Raw genomic sequence first — 27,640 nt, 5'->3', positions numbered from 1 at the left:
GTTCTAGCAAACGGCATTGAATCAGTTGACGAGCGCATTCTTTTCATCATTGTTTGTAGATGTCTGCCTGAACAAATGACGGAAAAAAAAAATGTTCCGTTTTGCTTTAGAGAGATGTCTCTGCGCCTAAAGAGAAGAGGATTATTTGTCCAGAGGAATAAGTTAAAATAATTTAAGCAGTTTAAAGTTCACACTCATAAACATGTCTGCACCAACTTTCATTAGATGCATTCCAGCGTGGTCTGGCTTTCCCTACAGTTTGGACAGAAACGTTGAAAGGTCCGGGCTCTTTAACCTTCGCCACATTATTTATTGTGCACATGTATGTTTGATGACTCTATTGCACAAATTGGCTTTGTCTTTTGCACGTGGAACGGTTTGATGGCGTCTGCGTGTTAATGTTTAATTGTGCTCCGCTCTCAGGCCGGCCAAGTGATGTGCCGTCGAATGGTGTGCGACTGCGACAACCCCAACGCCGACCTGTTCTGCTGCCCCGAGTGCGACCCCCGCCTGAGCAGCCAGTGCCTGCACCAGAACGGCCTGCTCACCTACGGCAGCGGCGACACATGGGTGGAGAACTGCCAGCAGTGCCAGTGCCTGGTGGGTTAGAGTTGATGAAATATCCAACGACGCTTCCCGTCAGAACGGTATTTTTTTTTTTTTCAGGATGAGGATGTGTGAAAATACAGAAAAAAAAAAAACAGAAGCGTTCCATCGGTGTGCCGCAGCGCCCACACAAGGAATGCAACAAATACCCCGGTCTCCATGGAAATGCTGATCAAGGAGAGATGTGTGCTGAAAAGAAAGTCAAGGAGAAATATTTTGTTGGAGCAGAGTGATTAAGAGGTGAATAGGAAAGTTGCAGGGAGGAGAAAAGGAAGATTGGTTTTTTGTGTGGTGCAAAAAAGAAAAAGAAGTGATTGCTTTGATTTGTGTGAATACAAACAGCCATCTTTGCTGTAGTCCGCGTTGATGGAATAACACGTTTTACTGAGGCTTCTTCCAAGGTTGAGCATGTGTGGGCTTCCTACTGCTGCGAGTTAACAGGATGTATGCTCGTGTTGACTCGAGAGTGTTTGCTGAGACTGACTTCCTTGTATTCTCTGGTGTGCTTTGCAGTCTGAGAACCCCTATTCTTCATGACAAACAAAATAACACTGCTCACCTCATGAAGCTCTCACAGTAAGACTTACAGTATAGACTGTTTATTACTGTGCTCCCATCTTCTGCTGTGCTGACCTTTTCCAAGCTTTGGCAGAGGGACGTTGTTTGGACAACAGGGAAACAGTTTGCAAGTTTTTTGTCCAATAAAACTGACCAAACCAATGAATCTTTTCAACCTGGGTTGCCCTTCTGACCTTCTGGCCATGTGCGTATTGTGGTTGTATACGGTGCCATGCAAAAATATTCATGTTTCTTGAACATTTACGCATTCTATCATCTTACAGACAGAAACATGTGCTGATAGAATGACACAAAATAGCACATTGGGCTGAATGATATCTGGTTTTCAACATTAAAAAAACAACATAAATCTGGAAAGTCTGCCCTGCATTCAGTCCCCCTGTTTACTGTACTGTATGTATTACCAGATTTTGCTGCTGGTCTGATCAAACCCATTACTTTACTTTGTGTAATATGAAATCCAGTCAATAAGTGCGGTCCCCAGAAGATTTGTGATGTGTCTTTTGTCCAATATAGCAGATTTAAATGGCTGCATTACCTCCTCAGCTTGTCAGCTAGCTCTAGATGCTTGGTAATGTACTGTTCACTTTGAATCAAATCAACATGTAAAAGTTAGCCATGTAAAATGAAGGGTCTCCTGAATACTCCACTGATCTAAGGGATTCTGTTGTATAGCTCGAATTGCACACTAAAAGCTACCGTGTGTAACTTTTGCTAAAATATGTTTTGTTTGGTTTTTTACTTATTTGTTAAAACTGCAACCATGTTGACAGTGTAATATGAGACAGATAATCTCCTCCACCTTTTCCCAGTGCTGCTCCCAGTCTTAGAGCTGTCAATCAATCTTGTGTATGTGCTGCTCAATGTGCTAATGACAGAGAAGCAACTTACCATTACAAGAAAACTGTTTATCCTCCATCGGTGGTGGCCCATCTTACCAGCCTTAGCATCCATGGTGGGATCCTTTGTGGTGAACCAGCTGCATACTGTAGGAGAGGTCAAGGGTCAAGTGAGTACACGAGGGTGATTGACAGCGGTAAGACCCTCCTTCTGACTCTGATTGGTTGTTTCTGATGAACCAATGTATTTTTTTCACATGACAGTAGATCTACAGGGAGAAGGAAGAGGAACTCGATTTTTTTCATAGATTATCTGTGTCATGCTGCCCCAACATAGTGATAGTTTTAACTATGTATGTAAAAAAAAAAAATCTTTTTAAAAACCGAGCTGGGAATCTCTGCTCTCAGAGCCTGGACCCACAATCTCTGCATTGAGGCTCCAGATTTGCTGTGGAGCCTCGATGAAACCGCCCATCATTTTCCTTCAGCTTTGCAGTCGTACCGCTACTTTGCATTGATCTATCACATAAAACCCCAATTAAACAAATTGAAGTTTGTGGAATGTGACTGCCGCTGCATGAAGGAAAGGCAAATATACGACTCTTCTTCTGCTGAGTTCATCTCTACTTCCAATCACAGACAAACACTCTTGCTTTTTTTTCTCTGTCTCTCTCTCTCTTTTTCATTCAGTCTCAGCTGCCTTTTAATAACAACCATGCTTGTAGCTTAGATACTGCGATGTTTTCCCCATTCTGACAGATTTACCCTGTGACCAGCACTGGCAATAACCCCACCTCACACCACCCCAGCCACCTTCCCTCCCAAGTGCTCTCCTGTATTGTGCTGTTGTCCTGCTGCCTGAACCTCGGGGCCGCTCTTTGGATTTCTTACAGCGCACCATTACAGGAGCGCCTGAAAGTCACAGCTCAGCTGAGAGGCAGCGGGGAAGCACTCTCGGCTGAAAATGAGATCGCTCTGCTTCACTCTTGCCGCAGCCGTGCTCACCGCAGGCACTTGTACGTGTTGACACAAACACATTTGAGAAGGCCAGACTTGCCTGTCACAACAGCGGCGCGCGCGCACGCACGCACGCGGGAGTGTAAACAGCAGAACATACACATGTTTGGAAATGTCACCACGTCCACCAGCAAGTCCCGCACATGACCCGCCGATGTCCAGGTGTCGAGATTGCAGACATTAAAGTCGGCCAATTAAAGTTCCGCGCATTTCCAGCACTTGAACGAGAAGGCAGTCCCCACTCCACCCCCACCTCCCCGGTACCGTGGGGTGCAGTAGCGTGACGGGGACGTGAAATGAACCTTGAATGCTGCTACACTTAGGAGAGCAATGGCTGTCCAAACTCAGCGGGGACCTTAAAATACACAGTGACTCCAGCAGATGGGCAAAACATGTTCGCAAGACCGAGATGTGAAACCATCTCGCCTAAGCACATGCAATCATTTCAAAACCAAGAATATGAGCCTCTGAAGGCAAATACATCACTGGGTACAAGTTTTTGACCTCTTGCAACATTTCTGATGGGTTTTGCTTTTTTTTATATATATATATATCACCATTTATAATGACTTTTTTTTTTAAATCTATGTATCCAAATACAAAAAGCTGTTCTCTATTGATGATTTGATTTGTAAAATTTACAATCCAAACCAGTCAGGCTTTATGAAAACAAAAGCACTTCATTGCTAGGTTATGTATTACATATGATTAACCACATATTTTTTATTTAGTTTCACTAGCCACACCCTAACCTGATCTCTGACACATGTGTACCAAGCAAAAAACTTCTACATGTCTGACAATATGTAGTTGAAAATACTGTATATATATATATAAAAAATGTATGCATTATTGTCTCATTCTACAGAAATTAGAGTACAGAAAACAAAGTCATTAGCATCCATTGGCATCTAACACATTAATTTGCTTTCATTTAAACCAGTGGTGTGATATTATGTCAATAAGTGTGGCCCTCAGAAGATTCTCAAAGTGTCTTTACATCAACACAGCTCATTTCTAAAGCTTTTGGACCCCAGTGAACAACAATAAAAGGTATTGACCATGAAAGATGGTGGCCGACCTACCAAAATCACTCTATCAGTGCACTGACAACTCTTTATATATATATATATATATATATATATATATATATATATATATATATATATTTTTTTTTTTTTTTTTTTTTTTTTTTTTGTGGGCTCTAGTGTCCTTTATTTTTTGAAAGTAGGCTGACAGGAAAGGGGGAAGGAGAGGGGGAAGACATGCGGCAAATGTCGCCGGGTCCGGGAGTCGAACCCGCGACAGCCGCGTCGAGGACTCAAGGCCTCCAAACATGGGTCGCGCTTTCCCCTGTGCCACCACGGCACGCCCTCTGACAACTCATTTAAGAGGACACACAGGAACCCAGAACAACATCTGAGTCACAGTTGAACCCACTTGTCTCAGTTAGGGTCAGTGTTCATGTGTCTACAATGAGAAGACCTGGCAAAAAGAAGAAAAAAAAAAGGCATCCATGGGAGAGTTTCAAGGTCCAAACCATGGCTAACATGTTGCTTTTGATACAAAAATAGCTTCCCCAAAACGTTTGGGAAAATATTCCAAAGACTGAATAGACAAAAAGTGGAACTGCATTGTATGGTGTGTGTCCCGATAGATCTGGTGCAGAACTAACCCAGCACTTCAGAAAAAGAAGAAGAAATGATGGCGGTAGAGTGATGGTGTGGAGCTGCTTTGCTGCTTCACAGCCTGAGAACTATTCTGCTCTCTGGTAGAAAATCCTGAAGGAGTGACCTTGAGCTAAAACGCACTATGCAGAAGGACAATCGGTGGTCAACAGGCGACCAGCAACTCTTTCTCTGAGTGTTTTAAAATAAATCAATAAATGTTTTGGAGTGGCCATTCTGCAAAGAAGAGTGGCCCAAAAACCCCATGTAAAAGACTCGTGGCTAGTTTCTGTAAACACCTGCCGTTATTTAGTTATTTATTTGTTCAAACTTAAAGAGTTTGGGATATTTTGATGACTTTTTCTCTTATAAATAGAATCAGGAACTGCAAACTACATTTTCCATGTACTAAGGTTATCTTGGTGTGATATTAAAACGTGTTTTATGATCTGAAACACTTAAATGAGACCGAAAAGAGACCAAAAAGCATAAGAAGTCTATAAGCAGTCTTTGCAGTGGGAGGGGAGAGAAGTTACGATTTTCCACCCTGTTAGAATCAAGAGAGCATTAATTTCCATTAACATGCATGTGTGCTGTACTTAAGGTCAGAGCACATACAAAAAAGGAAACATGATTGTTTGAGCCTAATTCCCAGCCGGAGATAAATGTCACCAGTTTTAATCTCTTGGAGGCATTTATTAGTATTCACTCTTGCAAACCGCTGAATGGTCCTGTGTATTTAAGAGGAGATTAAATCACGATGAGACACAAAGAACGACGAATGAAACAGCCTGTAGAAATAACAGAGAGACTGAAGCCCTGTTAGCTTGATCAAGTTTCCACGCCGTGACGACTCATTACTCATTGTTTTCCAAATCTCAGTCAAAGGGCTGCCAGTCAGGGGGTGGATCTCCCACTTTGGAGTGTTTTCACAGAGCACAGACATGAGGCGTGGGCATCTGCACTGTGGGAGTCTGTGTTCTTTAAACTATTTTCCTGCAACTTCTTCTAAAATGCTGATCCGGGCGATTTTCAGTGATATTAAATACCCCCAGTGGGACACTTGAATCGAGTTTCGAACTACGTCTCCGTGCTAGCATCTCCTGGCTTCTGCTGGGTTTTTTTTTTTTTTTTGGCGGGGGGGATTTGTATCATGACTAATAAATGGCTAGTATGGGACATTCCACGGATGTCAATGTGGGCCAGAAGTAGGTCAGGCCACGGTGATAAAAAAAAAAAAAGCACGAAGGTGCGGGGCGGGGGCAGAGGTTTGCAAAAGACAGAATAAATTATGTGTTTTCTCAGGCCACTCGAAAAACCGCAGTAGGAAAAATCCAATACGACGTTCCCGGCTCAAAGTTTGCCGTGAGATTAATACGGGAACAACAATGAGACAATTAGAAACCTGCAGCGTTTACTTCCCCATTCTGCAAAAAAGTGCTGACTTTGTTGGAAGATTGCTTTGCTCATCTATTTTATTTATTTATTTTTTTTTTTTCCTTGGTACCTTAACAACTTTTTCCCCCCCATCAAGTCATGATGTTCCCTCTGGCATGCTAATGCACAATGTCAGGAGAAATATTCAAATTAATGACTTGTTTAGCTGATTTATTCTTTTTTTAAAAATGTGGTTGTGGTATTTGCTGAGATTTTTTATTTTGTATTTTTTATGACTCCCTCTCTAAATCGTGTGACATTTCCTCCCTCACGCCCCTCGCAGCAGGGGCAGGTGGACTGCTGGCCTCTGCCGTGCCCGCCCGTGGACTGCGAGTTCACCACGGTGCCGGAGGGCGAGTGCTGCCCCCGCTGTGTCACTGACCCCTGCCAGGCCGACACCATCCGCAACGACATCACCAAGACGTGCACGGACGAGCACAATATCTCACGCTTCAGCGGCTCTTCCTGGATCAAACACGGCACGGAGTGCACCCTGTGCCAGTGCAAGGTGAGGCGCCCGGAGTCGAGGCCGCAAGCCGTAGTGATTCACTTACTTCTGGCTGAAAAGGTGGCATCCTGCGATGCATATTTCATGCCACAGTGGCAGTTTGAGCGTTTCCATGGCCTCACTGCAGCATTTCATAGACCAACACATACAATTGGGGTATTTTTTTGGATACTTTCCAAGGGTTTTACACCTTACCTAATTTTATTATTGTTTTCCAAGGAGCCAGACCTTTCTGTACTGGATAAAGCCTTGCTAGCTTTTTAGCTTAGCATTAAAAGGGGACACAGCTATTGCAAGATTAGGTAACACTTAATTTGAAGGGTTGTGCATAAGACTGACACGACACCTAAATATGACATCGCACCTGTTATGAACATGAAGGAGACTTTATGAATGTTTATGACTGCTGTCATGAAGTGTCATTCAGTAAATAATGACACTTTGTTATTGCAGAATAATAATAAATAAATCATCATAATAAATAATAAAGTGTCTTGGTAATTTTTTAAATTACCAAGTTGCTCCGATAGTATTTTTCTACTATAAAATTAAAATAAATACACAGATAAACCCCTTTGCACATCGGAAGTGGACTTGCATCTTTAAAACACCAAGTTGAAATTTTGTAGTGTAGCCAATGTGCCCTTGAATATGGTTGTCTAAATAATTGACATTTTGTTATAATCTATGACTGCACTCCTTAAATGTACTAAATTAGATGAATTTTGATACACTGTAGCGCCTGGTTCACATGGCAAGAGTTTAAAATTGTCTGACGTTTTGGGGTTTGGTTCCGATTTTTCAGATTTCACACGAGAACTATCGCAAAAAACCTCTAGGGACCAAACGTGAGTTCAGAGGAAACGAACATAGCCGACTTGGAAGAAGCAATGGCGATATTTTGTGAACTACATTTAAAGTAAAACTCACTTTAAATGATAAACTGTCTACATGGGTTATGTAGGGTTCTGTCTTTATGTTTCTGCATGACGTTTTGTGCAATTCTTTTAGTTCGCCATTATTTTGCCTAAAACTGTCTCACTACCAGCCTTTTGGTGACCTGGTGACTACGTCCACAGAAAAGTTGTTGCAACTCTGTCCAGTCAGGATGGCGTTGTTGGCAGGTATTTCAATTGGTTCAAAGTCCGCACTTAAAATATGTCGTTCTACTGTGGATGCAATACAACAGAAACGCTCACAAGCAGACGGCTCCATCTTTTATTAAATGGTTAAGTGGCGAAATGACTAGCGCACTCCTCTGTTCAGTAGTAAAAGAATCATCGTCTGATGTGACTAATAAGAAAATGAGTAAACATGACAATCAATGAGCTCAAGCTGCCAGGTAGAGTAGAAACTAGCCAGAACCTTCAGCGATCTACCCTGATTGCTGTCTTTACTTAATCATCAAAGAAAATATGATGCAAAATAACTAGAAACACAGGACTTGAACAGGGTGTGACATATTTTCATAAACAACATTAACATTTCTGCTGAGCGCTGCCCTATTCACTCCTTTGCTATTTTTTAACATTATTTCTGAATTGCCTGTTGGTTTCGCCCTAATTAAAGATGGTGAACATATCGTCATGCTGCCACAGTTTATATCTGTCTGCACTTTATTAGAAACAACCCTGTGCCTTACAAATGCATTGCAAAAACCAAATATCCTGTTTTTTTCTTAGCGTCGGTGTCAAATTTAACATGATCATATACTTTCAGTCAGAACTCCTGAAGCCTCAATGAGCCCTTTTCTAAAATACTAAACAAAACCTTTACCTGAAAAAGAGGCATTCAATTTTATTTTATTTTATTTTTTTTGGAAAAACAGAAACCTATTCAAAAAGAACGGCTGTTGACCTCTCTTCTGTAGCCACTGGCTCAGCCGCGGCGCCAATCCTCCTCTGCGCTGCGTTAAGTGAGCAGACGTCTTTACACAATTCAATACTCCGAGTAGTAGTTGTAGCATTTTATGAGAAACTGCGGCAAAATAACATTTGAACAGTAAATCAAGCTGCTCTCTGTGTTGTTAGGCTGAACAGGTGATATTGTAACGTGGATGTAAACGGTTTGCCGTAGCTTTAAAGCTAATCCACTCATTCCTTCTACTTAGCCGACAGTGAGCTTCTTATCGGAAACAAAAGGAATGTGGCAGTATTTCACAAGAAGAGCTTTACACCCAACTGACAGTCTCCTTTTTTTTTTTTCTTGCACGTAGCTTTGAACTGACATGCAGTTTTGTTTCGGTCATGATGATGGCGATCCGTGAACCCGGTGGGCTTTCACATTTAAATTCCGGCTATAAAATTCCCCGAGTTCGGCTGGTGGTGAAAATGACAAGCCGAGAAGCTCCAAATGTCAGCTTTTGCATCATGGGAAATTAGCAGCTGCTGCGTCTCAAAAAGACTTTGCCTGTAGGGTTCAAGTGTGACTGTGACCCTCCCTTTTCCCTCTTTTCTCTCATTTGCAGAACGGACACATCTGTTGCTCAGTGGACCCGATGTGCCTTTAGTCCCTGGCAGATCTGAAGGCACCTGTACAGAGTTCTCCATGTACAAAGAAAAGAGAAAAAAAAGTAACACGGCCCCCTGTGTCTCCTCACCGTTCTCTTCACGGGGCTTGGGTCAAATAGTGTTTGCACTGTTCGGCTTGGTTTTGACCTGCTGAGCCAGATGATTGGAGGTTACAATTCAGGTCACAGATAATTGTACATCTTTGACATTCAGGTTTTGTCTCCTCTAAGTTTATCTTTTTTTTTTTTCCAGTTTAAGGCTTTTATTGTACGCTGCATACATCACCTCCACCCATCTGGTACTTTGTGCACGTTAGGTGTTTAAAAGCAACCTGCGAACAGTCTGTGACCCGCACCTGTATCCTCAGATCCTTTATACCAAATGCCAAACAGACGACGGACTACAGGTTCCCTCTGACCCGTGTCGCGCCTGCCCAAAGCGAACCCTTTTGAGCGTCGCAGATTACCCACTCCAAAGCATCGCTACATGAATCTGTAAGATATTACTTATTACTGGCATGACTGTGCTTGATGTCCGGACATTTTTGCTGATTTCTATAATAACAATGATTATGAAAATGATACCTTAGATAGAGTGAAAACCATTAGCATAAGGTTCTGTTGCCACTTTTAACAGTTGTCTGTATGATGTGGTGCTCTGTAGCATTTTGTTTGATTTGATCTTTTTTTTTTGTATTTTATTTTTTCAAGCTTGTTACAGTGTTATGGTGAAATAAAGTATTTCCATTTCCATTTAAGTTCTGGGTTTGACTTCTGTGTATGTGTGTGTGTCATTACTTTTTATTGCGTGCAAAACAGAGCACTTGTTAATATTATAGTATTTCTGATATTCAATACGTCCTCAGGTCATTGTCCCAGCGCCTTTCTTTCTGCTCTAGAGCCACACTTTATCATTCTCTGTTATATTCCATGAAGAATCTCCTCCTAATGTGAATGTTTAATTATTGAAACGAAATGATATAAAAAGACTTTTGCTCAGAACAGTTTTTCATGCAAACTAGTTTCCCTATCTTTACAATTACAGAGTGATTAAATATGTTGGAGAATAGCTGCGCACAAATGTGCATCTGTCAATTCTTCTCCAAGAAAACCAGAAGATTATTCGTTTTGGTTCGCTGCACCATGATGCAGATGACCTGCCTGACAGTTTTTTTAAATTTTATTTTGTAATAAAAATACTTTTGCTTTGCTATTATCACCATTTCAGTTAGGGGTAGGCAGGCTTATCCGTTATATGTTCCTAACAACATATTTTTCTAAATTATTCTTAAACTGTCTGGTATTTGGGCTCTGTTTGAGGTCCTCATTTAGACTGTTTCATACACCAGAAATAGATACACAGAAACCTTTCCTGGTTGTTCACATGGATAAGGTTTTAAATTTATATTCCCCTCTTAAATTTTCTGGTAGTTATCTCTTATTTGCCTTGTACATAATAGTTGCTGTCTGGTAAGATAAGATATCAAAGGGCCACATAAGAAGAAGTGGCAGGCCAGATTCGGCCCCCAGGCCTCAAGTTTGACACCGTGGTTCAGGGCATAATAAACAACGCTGCAAAACTGGCCTGGTGAGCTAATTTGATAAACACTTTTATGTAGCTAAATTTAGACCTTAATAGATACAACTATATGCACGGCACTTTCAACCATACCTAGATTACATTTAGCCTGAGTGTGACAGACTTGATCGATGGAACATGAAGCCTCAAGCTGGCAAAAAAATATTGCTTGTTTTTTTTTTATTCTTTAGCATAGCAAAGAAAGGAGACCAACTTTGACACAGCATACATTTTCAATGACATTTTAATCAGCATATGATAGTATCAAGTCACAGTAATGGTGTTTGTGCTTTGCAGTGCTTTTTTTCTGGTTGCCCGAGTCTCCACGCAGTGTCGATTAAACCTGGACTCCTAAAGCCTTAATGAGCATTTTCCCCAAAATGCTGAATTAATCCTTCTCATAAAAATGAGGCGCGAATCTGGGAAAAACAGAAACCTGTTCAGAGCGAGCAGCTGTTGACCTCACATCTGGCAGCTTTTGGCACAGCTACAACGCTAATTCTCCTCTGCACTGTGTTAAATGAGCAGACATGTTTGCACAACCCAGGAGTAGCAACATTTAAAGCCTCTGTGACTAACTGAATGGAACTGTGCAGGCTTTATTCACTTGTTAGAAAGCGGTGGCAATGCTAATACTTTATTGACAGTTTCACCTGGAAAAATGTACTCAATCTAAAACAATGTATAGACTACTTTGATTGAACTGTCTGGTGAAAGTGTTAGTTAGCCTCTGTTTAGCCTCAGCTAGCTAACTTATTAGCAGAAAGGAAGCTAGTTTTGCTTTAAGTGAACAAATCCATTCTCTAGTATTTACCAAAGCCAAATAACAAAACCCATTGGCATTATGTAACAGAATCATTCTATAATTTCTTACGTCATCCTGAAGCCTGATAAAGCTGTAGTTCACATTGGTGGAACGATTAGGCTCCTTCTTGTCTCTTTTCTACAAACTGGGTCAAAGTTTTCAACCTGATGTTTAGCTAAAACTGCTCAACCTTTGTCCTAACATTAATATCTCAGGATTTGGGATGAGGAAATATTTTAGCAGCTTTTTTTGTGCAAATATTCTGACTCGCACCATCAGAAGCGAACTTTAAGCACAGCCTCAAAGCTACAAAGAGCTTAAATCAAAAACTATTTTCGGGTGGGTTGTCGAAGTTAGCAAAGATCTTCGTTCACACACGCCCACCGAGAATGAATTCATCCCGGAGTTGGCTTCTTATCCCTGAAATAAACTCTCATAAAAAGACCCATTTATATTCCAACACGCTCTCCTATCATGTGATTTGTTTTTTTCCTGATCCTGGCCTAAAAACTGTTTTTCTCAGTTATTACGACTCTGAGCTCATCAGAGTTGGATCTTTGGACAGAGGACACAGGCAGTGCCCACAGAGGCGGCCTGCCTGCTTTGGTCCAGCAGCTTCTAGCTGGTGGTGGCAACAGGCCAGTGGGCACCTGAGTGCTAGCGGAGCAGAAGAGCAGACCGCTCCTCCAGCTGGCTCCTAAATGTCCAATTTTCCATGGCAGAGCTGAATCGCCCCTTCCACAACAGATGTAGGGGACCCAACAGGGAGTCCACTGCAGCGCCTGTCCTATATTCACATTTAATGACCATACATATAAATATGATTTTGGCTGGTGAGGCAGTGGCTTTCAAAAACTCACCGCTTTGTCGAGGGTGGAAGTGTTATTTTTGCAGTCAAAACGAGAACTGCATCATGCAATTATTTTTTTTAGTGTTCATCTTTTGCGTTTCGTCGATGTCGAGTGCTGCGAAAAGATGACCAGACGTTCAGAGATGAAAGCGTTTACCATTTATAGGTGGAGTCTGGATTTTGTTTTTCTTTTACAGCATATGGTTGACTGACTGTACAGACATGTTAGCCTGAAAATGGGAGAAACAGCAAGTATATACCTGTACCATACTGACAGCCATTGGTTTGGCTTGGTTTTGGGAGATGAAAGTGAACTTATCATGATATATATATCTTTGCCATTTGAAAGAATAGAATACAAATGCAGTTTTGCCAGGAAATTCCTTTTTGTTTGACGCAGAAGAAGTGCAGTGGAAGAAGGCAGAAGGTAAATGAGATGTCTCACTACATTAGCGTAAAACAGAAATTGATTTTAAAAGACGTCATTCGTGGTACTCCTTTTTTCAATAACGTGCCACTACTGCCTAAGCAAAGTGTCCAAGTCTTAAAAGACAGCAACGTTAATTAATTTAAAGTCTGGACACAGAATGGACGTTACAGAGATGTTAACATTGCTGCATTTAGATTTACTCTTCTTCTCCTTACACAATAATCCTAATCCATATCATTGGTTTTCCAAACCTTTCAAGCAGTACAGTCTTCACTTGACAGGGTTTACATGGCGCCTTGTACCTTCAGGCCTGTGTTAGCAACCTCAACAATAGCCTCCAGTCTCTTAACGTAAACCACAAAAGCACCGACTGTGCGGCATGCTGAACTGCTTTCATGACCAAGTTTTATTGAGCAAAACTTATTTTAAACGTTTTTTTAAAAGAAATTATCAGTAACATTTTTATACCCCACATGCAACAACCCGTCTCTTATGCCAATGTTCACTCAACTTTAACTAAGCAGTGGTATAATTACAACAGTACTGACCACCGATATATTGTTTTGTGGGGGTTTTCCTATCAGTTTTATGAGTGTATATCTCTTTTTGGATCTAAACTTGGCACGAAAAAGTTTAGGAATTGGTCAATTTTCTCTACCTCTTTATTTCTTCCTTAAATGATGTCACAGTTGTAAGGAAAATGCATTTGTGTTTTGGAGAGCAGAGCTGAATACGTGCGGTGCAGCCATCACAAACTTGCCAAATCATCTCTGCCAATATAAAAAAACGTATTCTTCTTTTAACTCCATTGATGTTGATTAATGGATTTGATAGTTGAGGTTTTGAACACACATGTAAACCTGTTGGGTGAACTCCCATGCACCCTATGGGGGGCTCTGCTGATAATGATTAATAGACCAGCTTTACACCAACGTATGAGTTTTTTTTTTGTTTTTTTTTGGGGGGGGGGGGGTGCCCTGCATTTCTCCTTGATTTATCTCCAATTTCATTGAAGAAATGCTTTTTTGTTTGTTTGTTTTTTAGCAGTGAGCCGTTACATTAGGCAGCTCTACATTTAGTCTCACCGAGGAACAATTAGAGCGTAACCTGCTCCGCTTCTTTCACAGCAAAACATCATGGCAAACCCGTGGCCGGGGGATCCGGTCCTCAGAGTGGCTTTTTGGAAGATTTATCTGAGCCACGCGTTCCTCTGTGAGGCATCAGACACCTGCAGAAGGAACCGGTGATGAATTCAGTTTCCCCTGTGACCACCAGGGACAGACAGACACCATCTCATGATGGCTAAAGGTGTGTGGGTGTGGGGGTCCAGGGGACGTACAAGCTGGCTGGGACTGACTGCACTGATAAATTTCACATTGTCTCTGAGAGTCACAGAGCTGTCAGCGCAGAGTGATGGGCCATGCCAGGACATGATGCACTGATCTAATTGGAGAAGAGCTCAGAGACAGCGGAGGAGATTCCAGCTGATCTGTAGCTCAGGAGCATTTCCTTCGGGGATTTTTCCCGGTTTATATATAACCGTAGGTGAAACAACAGCACGGTTTTCTTTTGTTAAGCCAAAGTCGTCTCCAGTCTTTCACCGGATCAGTGAGCTCAACTGTGAGTAAGGGTAAAAAAAAAAACACAATAGAATAAAAAAACCCCACAACAACTTTTAATTAGGCTTGAATTTTGGAATCCAATCTGAAAATAACATTAACAATTTATGTTAGCAACACAATTACAACCACATTCAGTAGACAGATGAGTCACGGCAAACATTCCCAAATCTCTAACTTCTTATGTGCTCTAAATTACTGCCTGGTCCGCCAAACAAGGAGCAGATAAACAAAAAACAAAAAAAAACTTAAACCAATATCATAATTCTCAGCCATTTGGCTCGGTGAAGGCCTCACTCAAACAACTAATTTGTTCTGGCAGCGAGATTTATTTCCCAAAGCAAACAAAGACCACTGGTAAGACCTCAGGTGTTCATACACCTGCCTGTTTTCACACCACAGTTGGTTTTTTTTGTGTTTGTTTTGTTGTCTCCCCCCCCCCAGCCCCCAGGTATTCTGAAAACACCATCTGGCTGCAGTTCTTATTAGAGATCATTCAAAGTGAGGCGTGAGACAGACAGGTTTGAGTCGGTTGCGTAGCTTCGCTTCAGAGGAAACGCAGACCGATGGCTGAAAGGAACGGAGCTTAAACCTGAAAGTTTGTTTCAAACATTCAAACATTCTGTTTGAATGTAGAAGTGTACAACTTTGACTTGTGATTTATCAACAAACAAAACCTCATTTATGCCAAGAGTAACTACTATTTGCACTTTAATGCAAGTTGAAACAGATGCTTGTTGGTTTTTTTTATATTAAAAGTCTGTTCTTATTTTCGAGTAGGCTTGAATCGGTCTAAAATTATTTTTGTCATAACCTTTAGGAAAAATAATTTCCAGTATTACAGTATTTACAATATTTAAACCAAATACATATAACAGTTTTTGATCATATATGAACTTATTTTTAATTTTGTGAATTATTGTTTTATGAAGATGAGTTTTTAACATACTCAACTTCAGTGTTCCTTTCGTTTCAACAATATAACTTCCCACGATTCTACAGTAATGTGTATTTCTGGACAAAAATACATCATATTGCCAAAAGTGTTGGGTAACTTGTCTTTCACGATCATCTTTAATGACATCCGATTTTAAGGTTTTATATGGTGTTGACGCACACTTTACGCCTTACACACACTCCTCTTGGGAAGTGTGTGTAAGGTTTATGAGTGTGTTTATGGGAGTATCTGACCATTCTCCCAGGAGAGCATTTGTGAGGTCAGACGCTGACGTTGGACAAAATGGCCTGCCTCTCAGTCCGCTCCAATTCATTCCAAAGGTGACCTATGATGCTGATGTCAGGAGGCTCTGTGCAGACCAGTAAAGTTGCTCCAAACCAGGTTATCTCATTAATGCTCTTGTTTTTGTTCTGAGTAGAGTTGGAGCGGGACTGGGTCAACTCCAAGCCGGTGCACACACAGTCGGAAACACGACATTGTTCAAACAGTCTTTGTTAAGAGCCTCTTTCACTTAAACCCGACTTCTGAGGAAAAACACAATGCAAACTTTGCACAACGCAGTCATGCAAACCAAACCAAAGACTCGTCAGACTGGGTTTGGTCAGCCACAACTGAATCCACTGCAGTTGTTGCGTTGCATTGCTCGGTGACGTAAGGTTCGGATGCAGCTGCTTAACCATGACAACTCATTTCAAGAAGCTCCCTTCATGCTGTTCTTTTGTCAGCCTGAAAGCTACGAAGACACTGCAACTTCTAAGAAGGTGCCGGATTTCAAACACCTGAAATCAATGATGTTTTATCCAGAAAGCCACATTTATATTCCTTGTAAACTGAGGAATACATTAAAAGGGACTATAAATCACTGGAAGGATACGATGAAAGATTTTTAGCTGTTTTGAAAAAGGAACCTTTTGAAACTGAAATTGTTGAGTCCATCCGGTGAGAGCAGTAGAAAACCTCCCAAACGTTTTCAAACATCGGCTTCTTGGCTGGAGATCTCCTTTACCAACCGACACACGAAATGCGTAAAGAAACATTAAGCTTTTAGAATGTTTCTTTTCTTCTCACTTTTATTCACTATTCAATAATTATTACTTTCGTTTAGCGTAAGTGCTGCCTCGTACCTTCTGGTTGTAGTTGTTCATTTGTTCTATGGTGGAAAATGCTATCAGGTAATATGACTATGATTTTTATCAATTTGATTGATGCCCATGTCATAATATAGTACCTGATCAATTTTATTTCCCCCACAATCACCTCATGCAATAAGAAAATGAGTTAAGATTTTATTAATCACAAACCCAGCAGGGTGACTGGACGACTCCTGTCTTTTTCTTGCTTGCTCATTTCATGCTTGCTATGCTACCTTGAGGAATAATGCAGCTTGATAAATTCAATTGATAATGTTGGAGGCCCCCACTTTCAAAAGCACTGGAATAAGGCAGGGAGAAACAGGGATCATAAAGCAATGACAGAAAAATGAAATTAAAGTGTTATAATGGGTCAAATGAACTAAGTTTTATATATTTTGACACTGACTTGCTTTTCTATCAGCTAGATAAATTTGAGATGCTATATTTTGGTGTTGGTTTATTATGAATCTCGACCTACCTTAGTGTATATTAAAAAACATAACATGTAGCCATGTAAGGGTGCCAAAATTTAAATGTTACAAAAAATAGCATTTTTCATACTTAAAAAGTTCTAACATGGCAGAAATCCATAAATAAGTCTAATCTGTCCATTTTAAGCAGACAGACTGCAAATATGAACTAATCCACAATACTGTAACTTTTTTCTTTTTTTTTTTTAACTTTCAATCCACTAATTGGCTCTTGACTCCACATTCTTCTCGTAGCACCAGTTGGACGTTCCTCATCTTGACATCAGAAATCAGGAAGGTCTGCAGGGAATTCGGTTTCCATCGCTTCTGATCAAGTCGCTAACTCATTTGCACACAGAGCGTGCTCATAAACAAACCTCACCGGGGGAACAAAACACGCAACAGACTGAAATTGTTTCCTGCCGGCATAAATCAAACGGGCCTCGAGGAGGACTCGTTTTAATCTGAGGAGGGTGTTGTGTATACAGGTTACATATTCAAGTGTCCTTGTAAAGAGATAGCGCCATAATTTCTGGTGTCGCCCACATTAATTGGGTCAGCAGCTGCAAGGAGCTTGACCTGTGCTGTTGCTTGGCAACTATTAGTCGAGCGTATAGAGAAAATGTAAACCAGAACGGTTGTCTCCCCCAACCCCATTTGCTGGAAATTACTTAACAAGAGTTGAAACCTTCCTGGAATCCCAAATGGAAGAAAAATGAAACCAGTAGGGAAAATAGAGTATGTAAAAAAAAAAACAACAAAAAAAAACCACAAAACAGAAAACGGTTGATTTATTGGCAGCACAGGATTGGACAGAAATACAGCACAGCAAAAGCAAGGAAAGGTCCAGTTATTGAAGCAAAACACAAAGAAAGCAACAAATTAAGTAAGAACATCTGAAAAGTCCAGGGTTCCCCCCCCCCAGCACTTTCCCCCCATTTTCGCCTTTTTTTTAGTTCAATGCTACAATGTGATTTGTGGCTTCTAATGTAAAAAAAAAAAAAAAAGGAATTGCAGAATCAAGCAATTATGCTAAATAAACTGACCTCTTCATAGAATGGCCTCTGTCAAGAACGAGCATCCACAGACACACAATGAGCTCAATTAAACATCCAATGTAATGAACTCCAGTATGGAGCGCCTCACCAGTATATACTGTCAGTACTCTGTGTAATAACCTTTCAGTTTAAAAAAAAAACAAAAAAACATCTTATTACAAACAGAAATGAAGCACGTGTAACGTTAAACATCATCTAACTGGATGTACTAAATGAATACCTTCAGTTAACGTAATGGTTTTAAACCACTATTTATCTAATAAAACTAAATCATTGGCTGTTCTTTTTTTATTATTTGGGTCTGTTTAGCAAAAACACAAGTTTTTATTACTTTTTTGTTTGTTTGTTTGCTTGATTAAACACATTTTAAGCAGGGCTTTAAGCCATTGTGTGTATTTGGCCTTTTCTTTCCAAGAGAATCAAGTACATCTCTCGCAGGGTTAAAACAGCGGATTATCTGGAATCTTTGGTCTCAAAGTACTTGCTGAAATGTTTTAACACACATGCAAAAAATATATATATATATCTGTAACTCATTAATAATTTAATTCATATTTGCACTTTAAAGAAAAAAAATGTCTAAGGGCACATTTTTGGACCAACTCCCACAGATCTACATTACAAAGAAATAATGTAGGAGATGAAAATTCTGAAAAAGACTCCTTTAAAGCGACTGTGAAGATAAATACTGTGGCTACAGAATGAGTTCAGAGCAGCAGAATGATGTGCCAACTGAATAATATTCAAAAAATATATACCTGCAAAAACCTGCTTCCAAAACCTTCAAAGATTATTTAGACATAAAGAAGCCCTGAGCTTTAAAGAAAGAAGAAGAAGAAGAAGAAGAAAAAAAAAAAAAGAGAGATACCCCTCCACTTCAATAGCATGTTTATGCCAAGGGCAAAACCAACCTCCCGACTCGGTTGATATTCAGAGAAAGGAGCAGGAGCCGCATTTGCAATCATTGAGCGGCTTGTTGCTTTGCTATTTCATCTCTGCTGATTGCATTTATTTTCTTCGAGCCTAATATCGAGTGAGGGGATATGAAAAGGTCATCAACGTAGATTGATGCTGATAATCGCGCCATTTCAACAAGAGACATACGTTTTGAAACGGATTAAAAGCAACATAAGAGAATAGATTAAAAACGGCACAAGCTGAGGACCAAATGAGGTAACAATTGTTGGTTTGATATGAGGATATACAGCAGGGATCAGTCAAGCCGACCATAATTAGGACATCTTCCGTAGCAGTAGGCTGTTAGTATATAAACATATGAAATATCAAGGCACGATTGTAGCTGTAATACTGCTCCGGCTCTGAATTACAGAAGCAGAAACACTCCTCAGATATAGGCACCCATTAGTTTAACCATGACTAAGGTAAATTATGAAAATCCAAGCCAGCACCGTGTCAATTAAAGGTTTGCCGTCTGTTTTAAAAAGATCTGCTTCATATTAGGCTAGTTGCATCAGAACCGGTGCCAATATGGAGGCTTTTTCAGAGGATATCTTAGAAAAATATATCAAAACAGAACAGAACCTGCTCTCTTAATGTCACTTACCGAAGCACATGTACTCTGCATACTGCCTAGCAGAAGCATTCTTTGACTTGTATATATATATATATTTTTACATTTTTACACAAATTTGTATGTATCCTAATTGGATTTTATATGAAGACCAAAACAAAGTAAAGTATAACTATTAAGGGAAAAACTTAGGATTTTTTTTTTTTTTTGCAAATAAAAGTTTTTGCATTTATATTCAGCCCCTTTATTCTGATACAATAAAAAAATCAGCTAGAGTTAATTAATAAACAACTACCATCAGTAAGACCAAAATTATGCCACAAATTACCTAGAAATGTCCACCTAAACAGGACAGGTCTAGTAAGGAGAGAAGCAGCCAGGAGAGGTTCAAAGGTCAAGTGAGAGTGATGATACGATGGAATTAGTCGTAAATTCTGGAGAGAGTTCATTTCACTGTTGAAATAAAGTAATAAAGAGTTTTGTTTACAGCAGGAGACTAAGCAAATGTGAAAGAAGAAGCTATTCTGATCATTTAAGATCAAAACTCCATTTTTGGACCACGTACAAAATGCTACATAACAACCCAAACCATACAGGCTGGTCTAAATCTGAATGGTTCGGATCAAAGCATATTCATGTGTCATAGCGACCTAGTCAAAGTCTAAGCTTAAATCCAATTGAGAATCAGTGGTAAGACGTGAAAGTTGATGTTCACAGACACTCTCCGTATTATCTGATTAGGCTCAAGTTATAATGAAAAGGAAAAAGAATTTTATATAAAATATTGACGCAGAGGGGCTAAATGCAAATGCAGGCAACAATTCCCAAATGATTGTTTGAAAAAGATTCTTAAAACCCTGTTTTAGTCCTCATCTTTACGCTATGTTTTATTGGTCTATCACATAAAACCCCAATGAACGTCACACAGCTTTGCTTATGTAACGTTGGGGTGTGTGTGGGTGTGTGTGTGGGTGTGTGTGATAAAGTTTAGCAAGTAAGAAAACCTGTAACAATCTGAAGTCTCGGTAAATTCTTTCTGCTTTGGCGCAGTCAGAAAGTTTATGCGTTCACGGTGAGAGTCTGCGGACGTCAAACGACACAACGGGCTCGTCTTGCGCCGCGTTGTCTATCACAATGCTCGGGTGCGTCTCCTGGGTGTCCATCGATATGGTTGAGTTCGTAGAAGGCGTTGCTCCGAAGTGCGGCCCATCCACCGACAGGAGCATCGGCGTTCCCGACCGCTTCAGGCTATCGCTCATGGTCAGGTGCGTGTCCTCCGGGGTCGCTCCCATCTCCTTGCTGTACTCCGAAGGCGATTTCCTCTTTATCCTCTCGTACGCCTTGTCTTGGTTTTCTGTGAACGTCTCGCTCTCCTGAAAGCGTCCAAACAGCCAGACGAAGAAGCCGAAGAGGACAAACGCCGCCAGGCTCGGGATGAAGGCCAGGCACTTGATGTCCAAGCTGGCCCCGATGTAACGGCTGTGGAGGAACATGTCCCGCTCCACGTACGTCTTGTTGGTGCTCGGGTTGATGTTGGTGGAGCGCCACTCGTAGGTGAGCGTGCTGTGGTTGAAGTCTCTGAGCGTTTCTGGCTCTTCCACCGTGTAGATCTTTTCTCCTGGCCCAACGTACTGACCGTACTCGTAGGGCTTGTAGAAAATCTGGTTCTTCCACATGTTTAAGTCCAATATAAGCACAAGGAAGATGATACCATAGTTGAACCACTTACCTTAGGAGAGAGAGAGAGGCACATGGTTAAGGGTTAGGGTTAAGGTTGGGAAGTGTTGGGGTTGTTGTCCAATAATAAATTAGAAAAGTAATTTTTCAGGGTGAAATTATCTAGATAAGTGCTAATAATTAGAGAAATTTGTAAATGAATTAATTTAATCAACAAAGTTGATTTGAATTAGAGTCAAAAATGTACATGGGGATGTAAAACTAGGTTCTCAATAAACTTGAGCCTTATTGGTTCCCAAATTCTTCTCAACCATTCTAACCAGTTTGCTCTGTTCAGTTGAAACTTGGTTAGATTTGGGAAAAGGACCCCAAAAAGGTCAAAAGCGGTTTTGGAATGAATAAACCAGCCTATCATTAAGTCTCTGAATCGGCCTCGAGCTCAACACTATTGTAAGTAAGTATACCGACATTGCTTTAGAGCCGGGTCTCTGGCAGGAAATCAATGAACCTTCCAAACTCTGCCAAGAACATTCAGCCAGATCCCAGCCTGAGTTTATTTGAGCCCATATGAATAATTTTAACACTGTCTTCATGAAACTCACATTGAGTTCAAATGCTTGGTTTTTCAGTAACTGAAGTTGGTTGCTGTATGGTGATACCCTCCCCCTAAAAAATTCTAATTAAGCTCACGCCAATGACGACCACGTGTAAAACTTCTGACCACTGCTGTCCGGGAATACGCCATCATACTTTCACCGTCACGCATCAGGACTTCCTCTCGCTTTGCATTCAGCTCATGCGCCGAGAAAGAGAAACCCATTTACAGGTGCTACTTACAAGATCGCTATATTACCACGAGACAGCCATATCCTCAGGATGACTGATAGCAGGCACATGTCTCCCCAGGTATACATGAAACCACTCCCTTCCCCCCAAAGATGTGATGCTAATAAGCTTTTAGTTAAACCAATCACGTCGTGGTGCAACCACTTTCATCCCGCTTAATGGCTATCCAATGCAACAGGGTTAACAACCTCTCGCAAAAATTACCAGGCGTTTTGAAAATGTAGCAATTAGCTCGGGAACATTTGCTTTTTTTCTTCTTCTTTTTTTTTTTCTCAGCTCTCTACGGAGAAAAAGGTGGGGGGGGGCACAGTTTTAAAGGAAAAACCGTACTCGTTCGCAGAGTGCACTGGCGCACGTGAGGAATGATGAAAACAGAGCTGAAGCGTCTGTGGCACCTGCGTGACACATCAGCTACACATGCATTATAAATGGCTGCTGTGGTTTTAACAAACGAACCCTTCCCAACGGGGAGGGGAACAGGGAAACTGGAGCAGCCACGCCACGTTTTTACTCCCAATTTGTTACGAGAAAATGAAAGGCGCTTCTTCCTCATCGACTGAAATGATATCTTCCAGTATCCCTGTCATGATTTTTGCCTCTTTGTAAGCTGGAGATCCTCCACACAGAACAATGACACAACCTTCTTCCTCTTAACAGCAGCGCTGCCCGAATGTACCTGTGATGTGAATGTGGTACTCCTCCTTAAAGATGCGCTTGCAGACAGGAAGCTTGACCTTCACATGTGTTGTTGACATGCCAGGTAAATTCATATCTAGGTCACCCATGAAGTGAGGAAACTCCCAGTCCTGTCAAAAAAAAAAAACACACACACACACAATCGACCATCAACTCAGTTAACTTCAACCAGATGCGGCGGCTCGGGCAGAAAAAAAAAGAGAAAAGGAAAAGAAACGCATTCAAATGACAACATCAGCAGTGAAAAATGTCAACCGTGTATCATCCGTTATTGGACGCTGCACACTTCACTGAAAGTCTCTCATATTAGCTGATATTACGTCTCGGTGGAGTCTCTTCACACGCCGACTGAGGGTCAAACAAGGTGTCGGCCGCTGCGGCGCGGAGATCACACCGAGTGTTTACAGGCTGGTGGAGTGAATCGGCGTGCGCTGGGATTTCAACATGTCAAAATACATCAGCAGGCAGAACAAAGTGACATTTAGAAGCTGCCGATGCCCTGCGGTGTCACTAAGCTACTTCCCCCACCGCACCACACCCCCCATCCACAGTATGAAGCTGGAAACTACAAAAGAAGAGCTGCCACTGTTCGTACCGACACGATTCACAAGTAAAAGAAAGAAATCCCTCCCTGAATGTTTCAGATGGGGCAGCAGCCAGGAGTGGCTCAATATGGCGGAGCAGACTACTGTAAATGCCTCTGTTTGGAGTGGACACGCAGCACTAGGGCTGGACCATACGGCTGAACAACGTATTGTGATAAAAACGTTTCATATCAGTCGATGCCAATAATTATTGATTACGTTTTTGTTGTTTTAAATATCTGAAAAACTAATGACATGACCTTTTCTGTTTTATACACAGTTTTCACTCCACTACATTATGAGGCACAGTGGCAAAACCTTAAACTGTTGTTGCCGAGTAGCGGGTTGTTGCTAGGTAACCAAAGAGTGAGTGAGTTAGTTGGTGCCACGCACCTTGCTTAGCTGGCCAAGTGATTGAGAGGCTAAAGTCTTTCCTGTGCCTACATCCCCCAGAATGCTGTGCGGTTCTATAATCGTAGTTCAGTGAATTTCTGATAAGACGTATTATCTATCGATGTTAACCACATGTCTATTGCTATTGATTTATTGTACAGTCCCACACAGTACGTTGAATTAAAATCAGATATCTAAATATACTGTTTAAAAACAAACTAAGGATGAACTGACAGTCTTCACATCACCAAACAAATACCAATAGCCAAGGCCCTCCACCCCTCTCCCCCTGAAACACTTACACAAATGACAACAATAAACATCGGTTGTTAATATCAGCCCAATTTTACTGATAAATAATTACTGAAGTTAATGCAAATATGTATTGTGCATCCTTAAAAGGTTTCTAAAATCTTAACCACGTTCTTATAGGATAAAGGTGAAAATAGAATTTTTTAATGCCAAATTTTCTTCTCTTTCTCTTCGCATATTATATATATATATATGTATATATATACATATATATATATATATATATACAGTACAGACCAAAGGTTTGGACACACAGTTGTGTCCAAACTTTTGGTCTGTACTGTATATATAATTATACTTAATCTAAACTAAACAGTCTGCCACAAATAAGTTTGTGTCATTGTTAATTGTATAAGAAACAAAATAATAAAAAAAAAAATTAAAAGTAAAAAAACAAGGCAGACAGAAATTGCCTTGTTCTGTTATTTGAACAAAGTGTCTGAAAAATAATATAATGCATCTGAATCCTTTATGTGCTAATGATCCGAGAAGGGCTTTGTCGATATCTATGAAGTATATCCATATACTTCATAGACTATGAAGTATATGGATATATGAATCTATGAAGTATATGAATATATACTTCATAGGTATCGGTTATAGGATTATAGGATATTAAAAACAATCTTCCTCCAACTAATGAATTTTTACAAAAAAAATAAAAAAACATCTAACATTGACGTACCACCATGTCCGCCTCCTGTGTAAACGTGCTTACACACCAGGTTCAGCTGAGGAAGCAGCTGGGGAAGCACACAGAAACATACACAAACATTCAATTAAAAAAAAAAAAAAAAGGTAAAACCCCGCCTGGAGCTAAATCCAGGCAGGACATTAATTGGCCTGAGAACACCTCCATCCATTTTTCTCATGTAGATGAGAGATAAGCTCTGGCGCCGCTTCAATCTAGAGGTGGACAAAGCTCTGCGGACGGCCATGGCAGATGAATTCCTATCGACGGGTACGACGACGGCGACGGCTGCTGGTGCGAGCGTCCCTTACTACCTTCCCCCCCACCAACCCCGTGATGGGGATGGCTGCTAGCTCACCTCGTAAATTACCGCAGTAAATGCACTTGCTGTACACTGTGCAGGAAATGAGAAGGGCTGGTTGTAAACAGATCGCTGCGAGTGGAGAGTGATGTACAGCTGAGGGCAGAGGACTAAAAACATCTCTGTGAGGGGTATTGCGTAAACTGAGCTAGTTCGTTGCATCTGCATAGTCACATTTGTTAAATTAATGTGGAAAAAACAAATCAAAGGGGGAAGTAATTAGCTGTATTAGAGATTAACATGGGAAATATACTGGTGACCTTGCGAGCTTTCTGGAGCGCTCCATTTGTAACACTCGGACACGTTCTCCCAAGAAACTGCTTCCTTCTTTAATTAGCACAACAAACAGACCAGGGACATATACTTAAGTAGCAACAAATTTTAGTCGGGCAGCATGGTGTGTCTAACGAGTCCATAGCAAATCTCTTCCCTAGGAGTTTGGATGTTCTGTTATGATTTATACACAGGATCGCGTAATGGTTATACAGTGCCTTGTGAAACGATTCACACCTCTTGAACAGTTTTACATTTGGTGATGTTGGAACCACAAACGTTAACGTATTTTATTGGAATTTAATGTGGCAGACCAACACAAAGTAGCACATTGCTATGAATCAGAAGGGAAATGAAATTGTTTAAAAATCTAAATAAAAGTTATGTGCTGATAACCACAGATAAAATCCAATGCAATAAATTGGAGACAAAAACGACCCAGTTTTGTCCACTTATGAACTGGAGTCCGCTTGTGTTTCATATAACCTCATAACAATCTAGATGCTATGAGAAAGCACACCTGATTGTCCAGGAGACTTGGTTCGATTGGGGGCCAAAATTGCAACATTTGGTAGATTTTCAGCTGGTGCGGTTTTCTTTCATATTGCACTGTGTCAAGCGAATCAAATCCTTTGAACACCCTCTTTACCCCCTTGGTTGTTGTGATGCTGCAACAAGAACCACTGAAGGAAATGACACGAAAGCCTCCGAAAGAGACACTGAGCTCAATTTCCTTCTTCACAAAATGTTAACAAAAACGGAGTAGTGTCAGCTTTCAGCAGTTGTAGGATTTCTATTTTGTTTTTGACAAAAGTCCATGAGCTATTTCTCTTGCTAGCACTAGACACGCACATTTTGTCTTTACCCAGAATGGTAAGCGCAATAGTCTGCTTCCTGCTTTGGAGTGGTCTCCGGTTTGCTTGGCATTCACGCTGCATTCGAACCGCACCAGAGTTCACTTCAACCAAACTGAGACTTAGGTTTGCAGGCGGACAAGTATGCGCTTCTTCCCACTTTCTAGGCAGACAAACTATAGTTTGATTATAGCTAACTAAAACAACCTGGTGTGAATTCACCCTTCGTTGTACACAGTTTTAGCCATTGCTAAAGAAAGACATAAAAAAAAAGCATTCTCAACAAAAGGAAAGTTCCAAAAACCATGTTGGGGACAAAACAAAACGTCTGGAAGATATTCATCTGTTCAGATTACACCAACATTTTGGTCCACATGCAGAAACGCTACGTCAGCTGGAAGACATGATCACCCTGGACTATGGTACCATTTAACAGCCAGTGCTAGGGAATAAATAAAGAGGAAGTATCTTGTTAAAACCAGAAACCTTCATGTTATGATGAGACATAAAAATACATTCCTCTAAAAGATTGCAACTGCTTAAAAAGAGAATTAAAGAAGCTCCCTCTGACTCTCCATCTTCTCACTCCATTTATCCAGAAGACACTCGTGAGGTGTTGCTGTTTTATTGTGATGACCTTTCTCATTTCAACATGAACATATTTTTGTTTTATTGAGACATAAAACTCAATGAAAGTCATAATGAGATTTTAAACTCACGCATTACATGCCATTACAACAAGACACTTTCTAGTTTTAACACTATATACCGCACGTGTACTTGTTTAGCTCTGGGAGTTAAACATTTAAACACTGGACACGCCGCTCCTAGGGTGAAACATGACAGTCGTAGCATCATGTTGGCAGATGTTTATGTAACCCAGTGTTTAAAAACACAAGAAAAAAATAATAGATGTTGATTCAATGTCTTATTCTACCAAAATAGCTAAAAGGTAATTACGTAAATCTTCAAAAAATGTGAAATATGCTTTTAGTGTTAGCTTCTATTGACAGATTAGGCAGCCAATGGCTGGCGCGGTCTGGTTTCGTGTCGGCCAATGGGGTTGATCGTCCCGCCCCTTTTTAACAGCTGGCGGTTGTTTCGTTCGGAGCGCGGCAGACAGGCTTGAAAGCTAACAGCTGACGGTTGCTTCGCTCAGAACGCTTGAGAACAGCTGACGGTTGTTTCGCTGCGAACGCTTGAGAGCTAACAGCTGACGGTCGTTTCCGTAAAGAGGTAGAAAGAAATTGACGAATCTGGAAATTGATCTCGGAGGGTTTCCCCCGTGAACAGCTGAAGCCCGAAAAATAGCCGTTGACAGCTCGGAGCATCGGTCAGGTTTTTTTTTGGAGTTTGTA

General features: G+C 40.8%; 2 protein-coding genes across 7 annotated transcripts in view; one reads left to right on the top strand and one right to left on the bottom strand.

Moving 5' to 3' along the window:
• The window catches only part of nell2a (neural EGFL like 2a), a 105,580-nt gene extending 95,662 nt beyond the window's left edge, over positions 1–9,918 (top strand). Inside the window, exons 18-20 of the mRNA XM_028044393.1 lie at positions 424–600; positions 6,429–6,653; positions 9,121–9,918. Of these exons, the coding sequence (XP_027900194.1) occupies positions 424–600; positions 6,429–6,653; positions 9,121–9,162 (444 nt within the window). The 3' untranslated portion in view covers positions 9,163–9,918. The remainder of the gene's footprint in view (positions 1–423; positions 601–6,428; positions 6,654–9,120) is intronic.
• Positions 9,919–17,779: 7,861 nt separating this feature from the next.
• tmem117 (transmembrane protein 117) overlaps positions 17,780–27,640 on the bottom strand; it is a 54,080-nt gene continuing 44,219 nt past the window's right edge. For 4 of the 6 annotated variants that reach the window (XM_028000981.1, XM_028000989.1, XM_028000972.1 and 1 more), the window contains exons 6-7: positions 22,795–22,924; positions 17,780–21,324 (exon numbers count right to left, since the gene is read on the bottom strand). In XM_028000981.1, coding sequence (XP_027856782.1) covers positions 20,663–21,324; positions 22,795–22,924 — 792 coding nt within the window. In that variant the 3' untranslated portion in view covers positions 17,780–20,662. The remainder of the gene's footprint in view (positions 21,325–22,794; positions 22,925–27,640) is intronic. The other 2 variants (XM_028000954.1, XM_028000963.1) reach the window with 1 other exon arrangement.

This window comes from Xiphophorus couchianus, chromosome 2, assembly GCF_001444195.1.
Source record: "Xiphophorus couchianus chromosome 2, X_couchianus-1.0, whole genome shotgun sequence".
NCBI classification, from domain to species: Eukaryota; Metazoa; Chordata; class Actinopteri; order Cyprinodontiformes; family Poeciliidae; genus Xiphophorus; species Xiphophorus couchianus.
The sequence above is the reverse complement of the archived record's forward strand: the minus strand, read 5'-3'. Positions and strand labels throughout refer to the sequence as shown.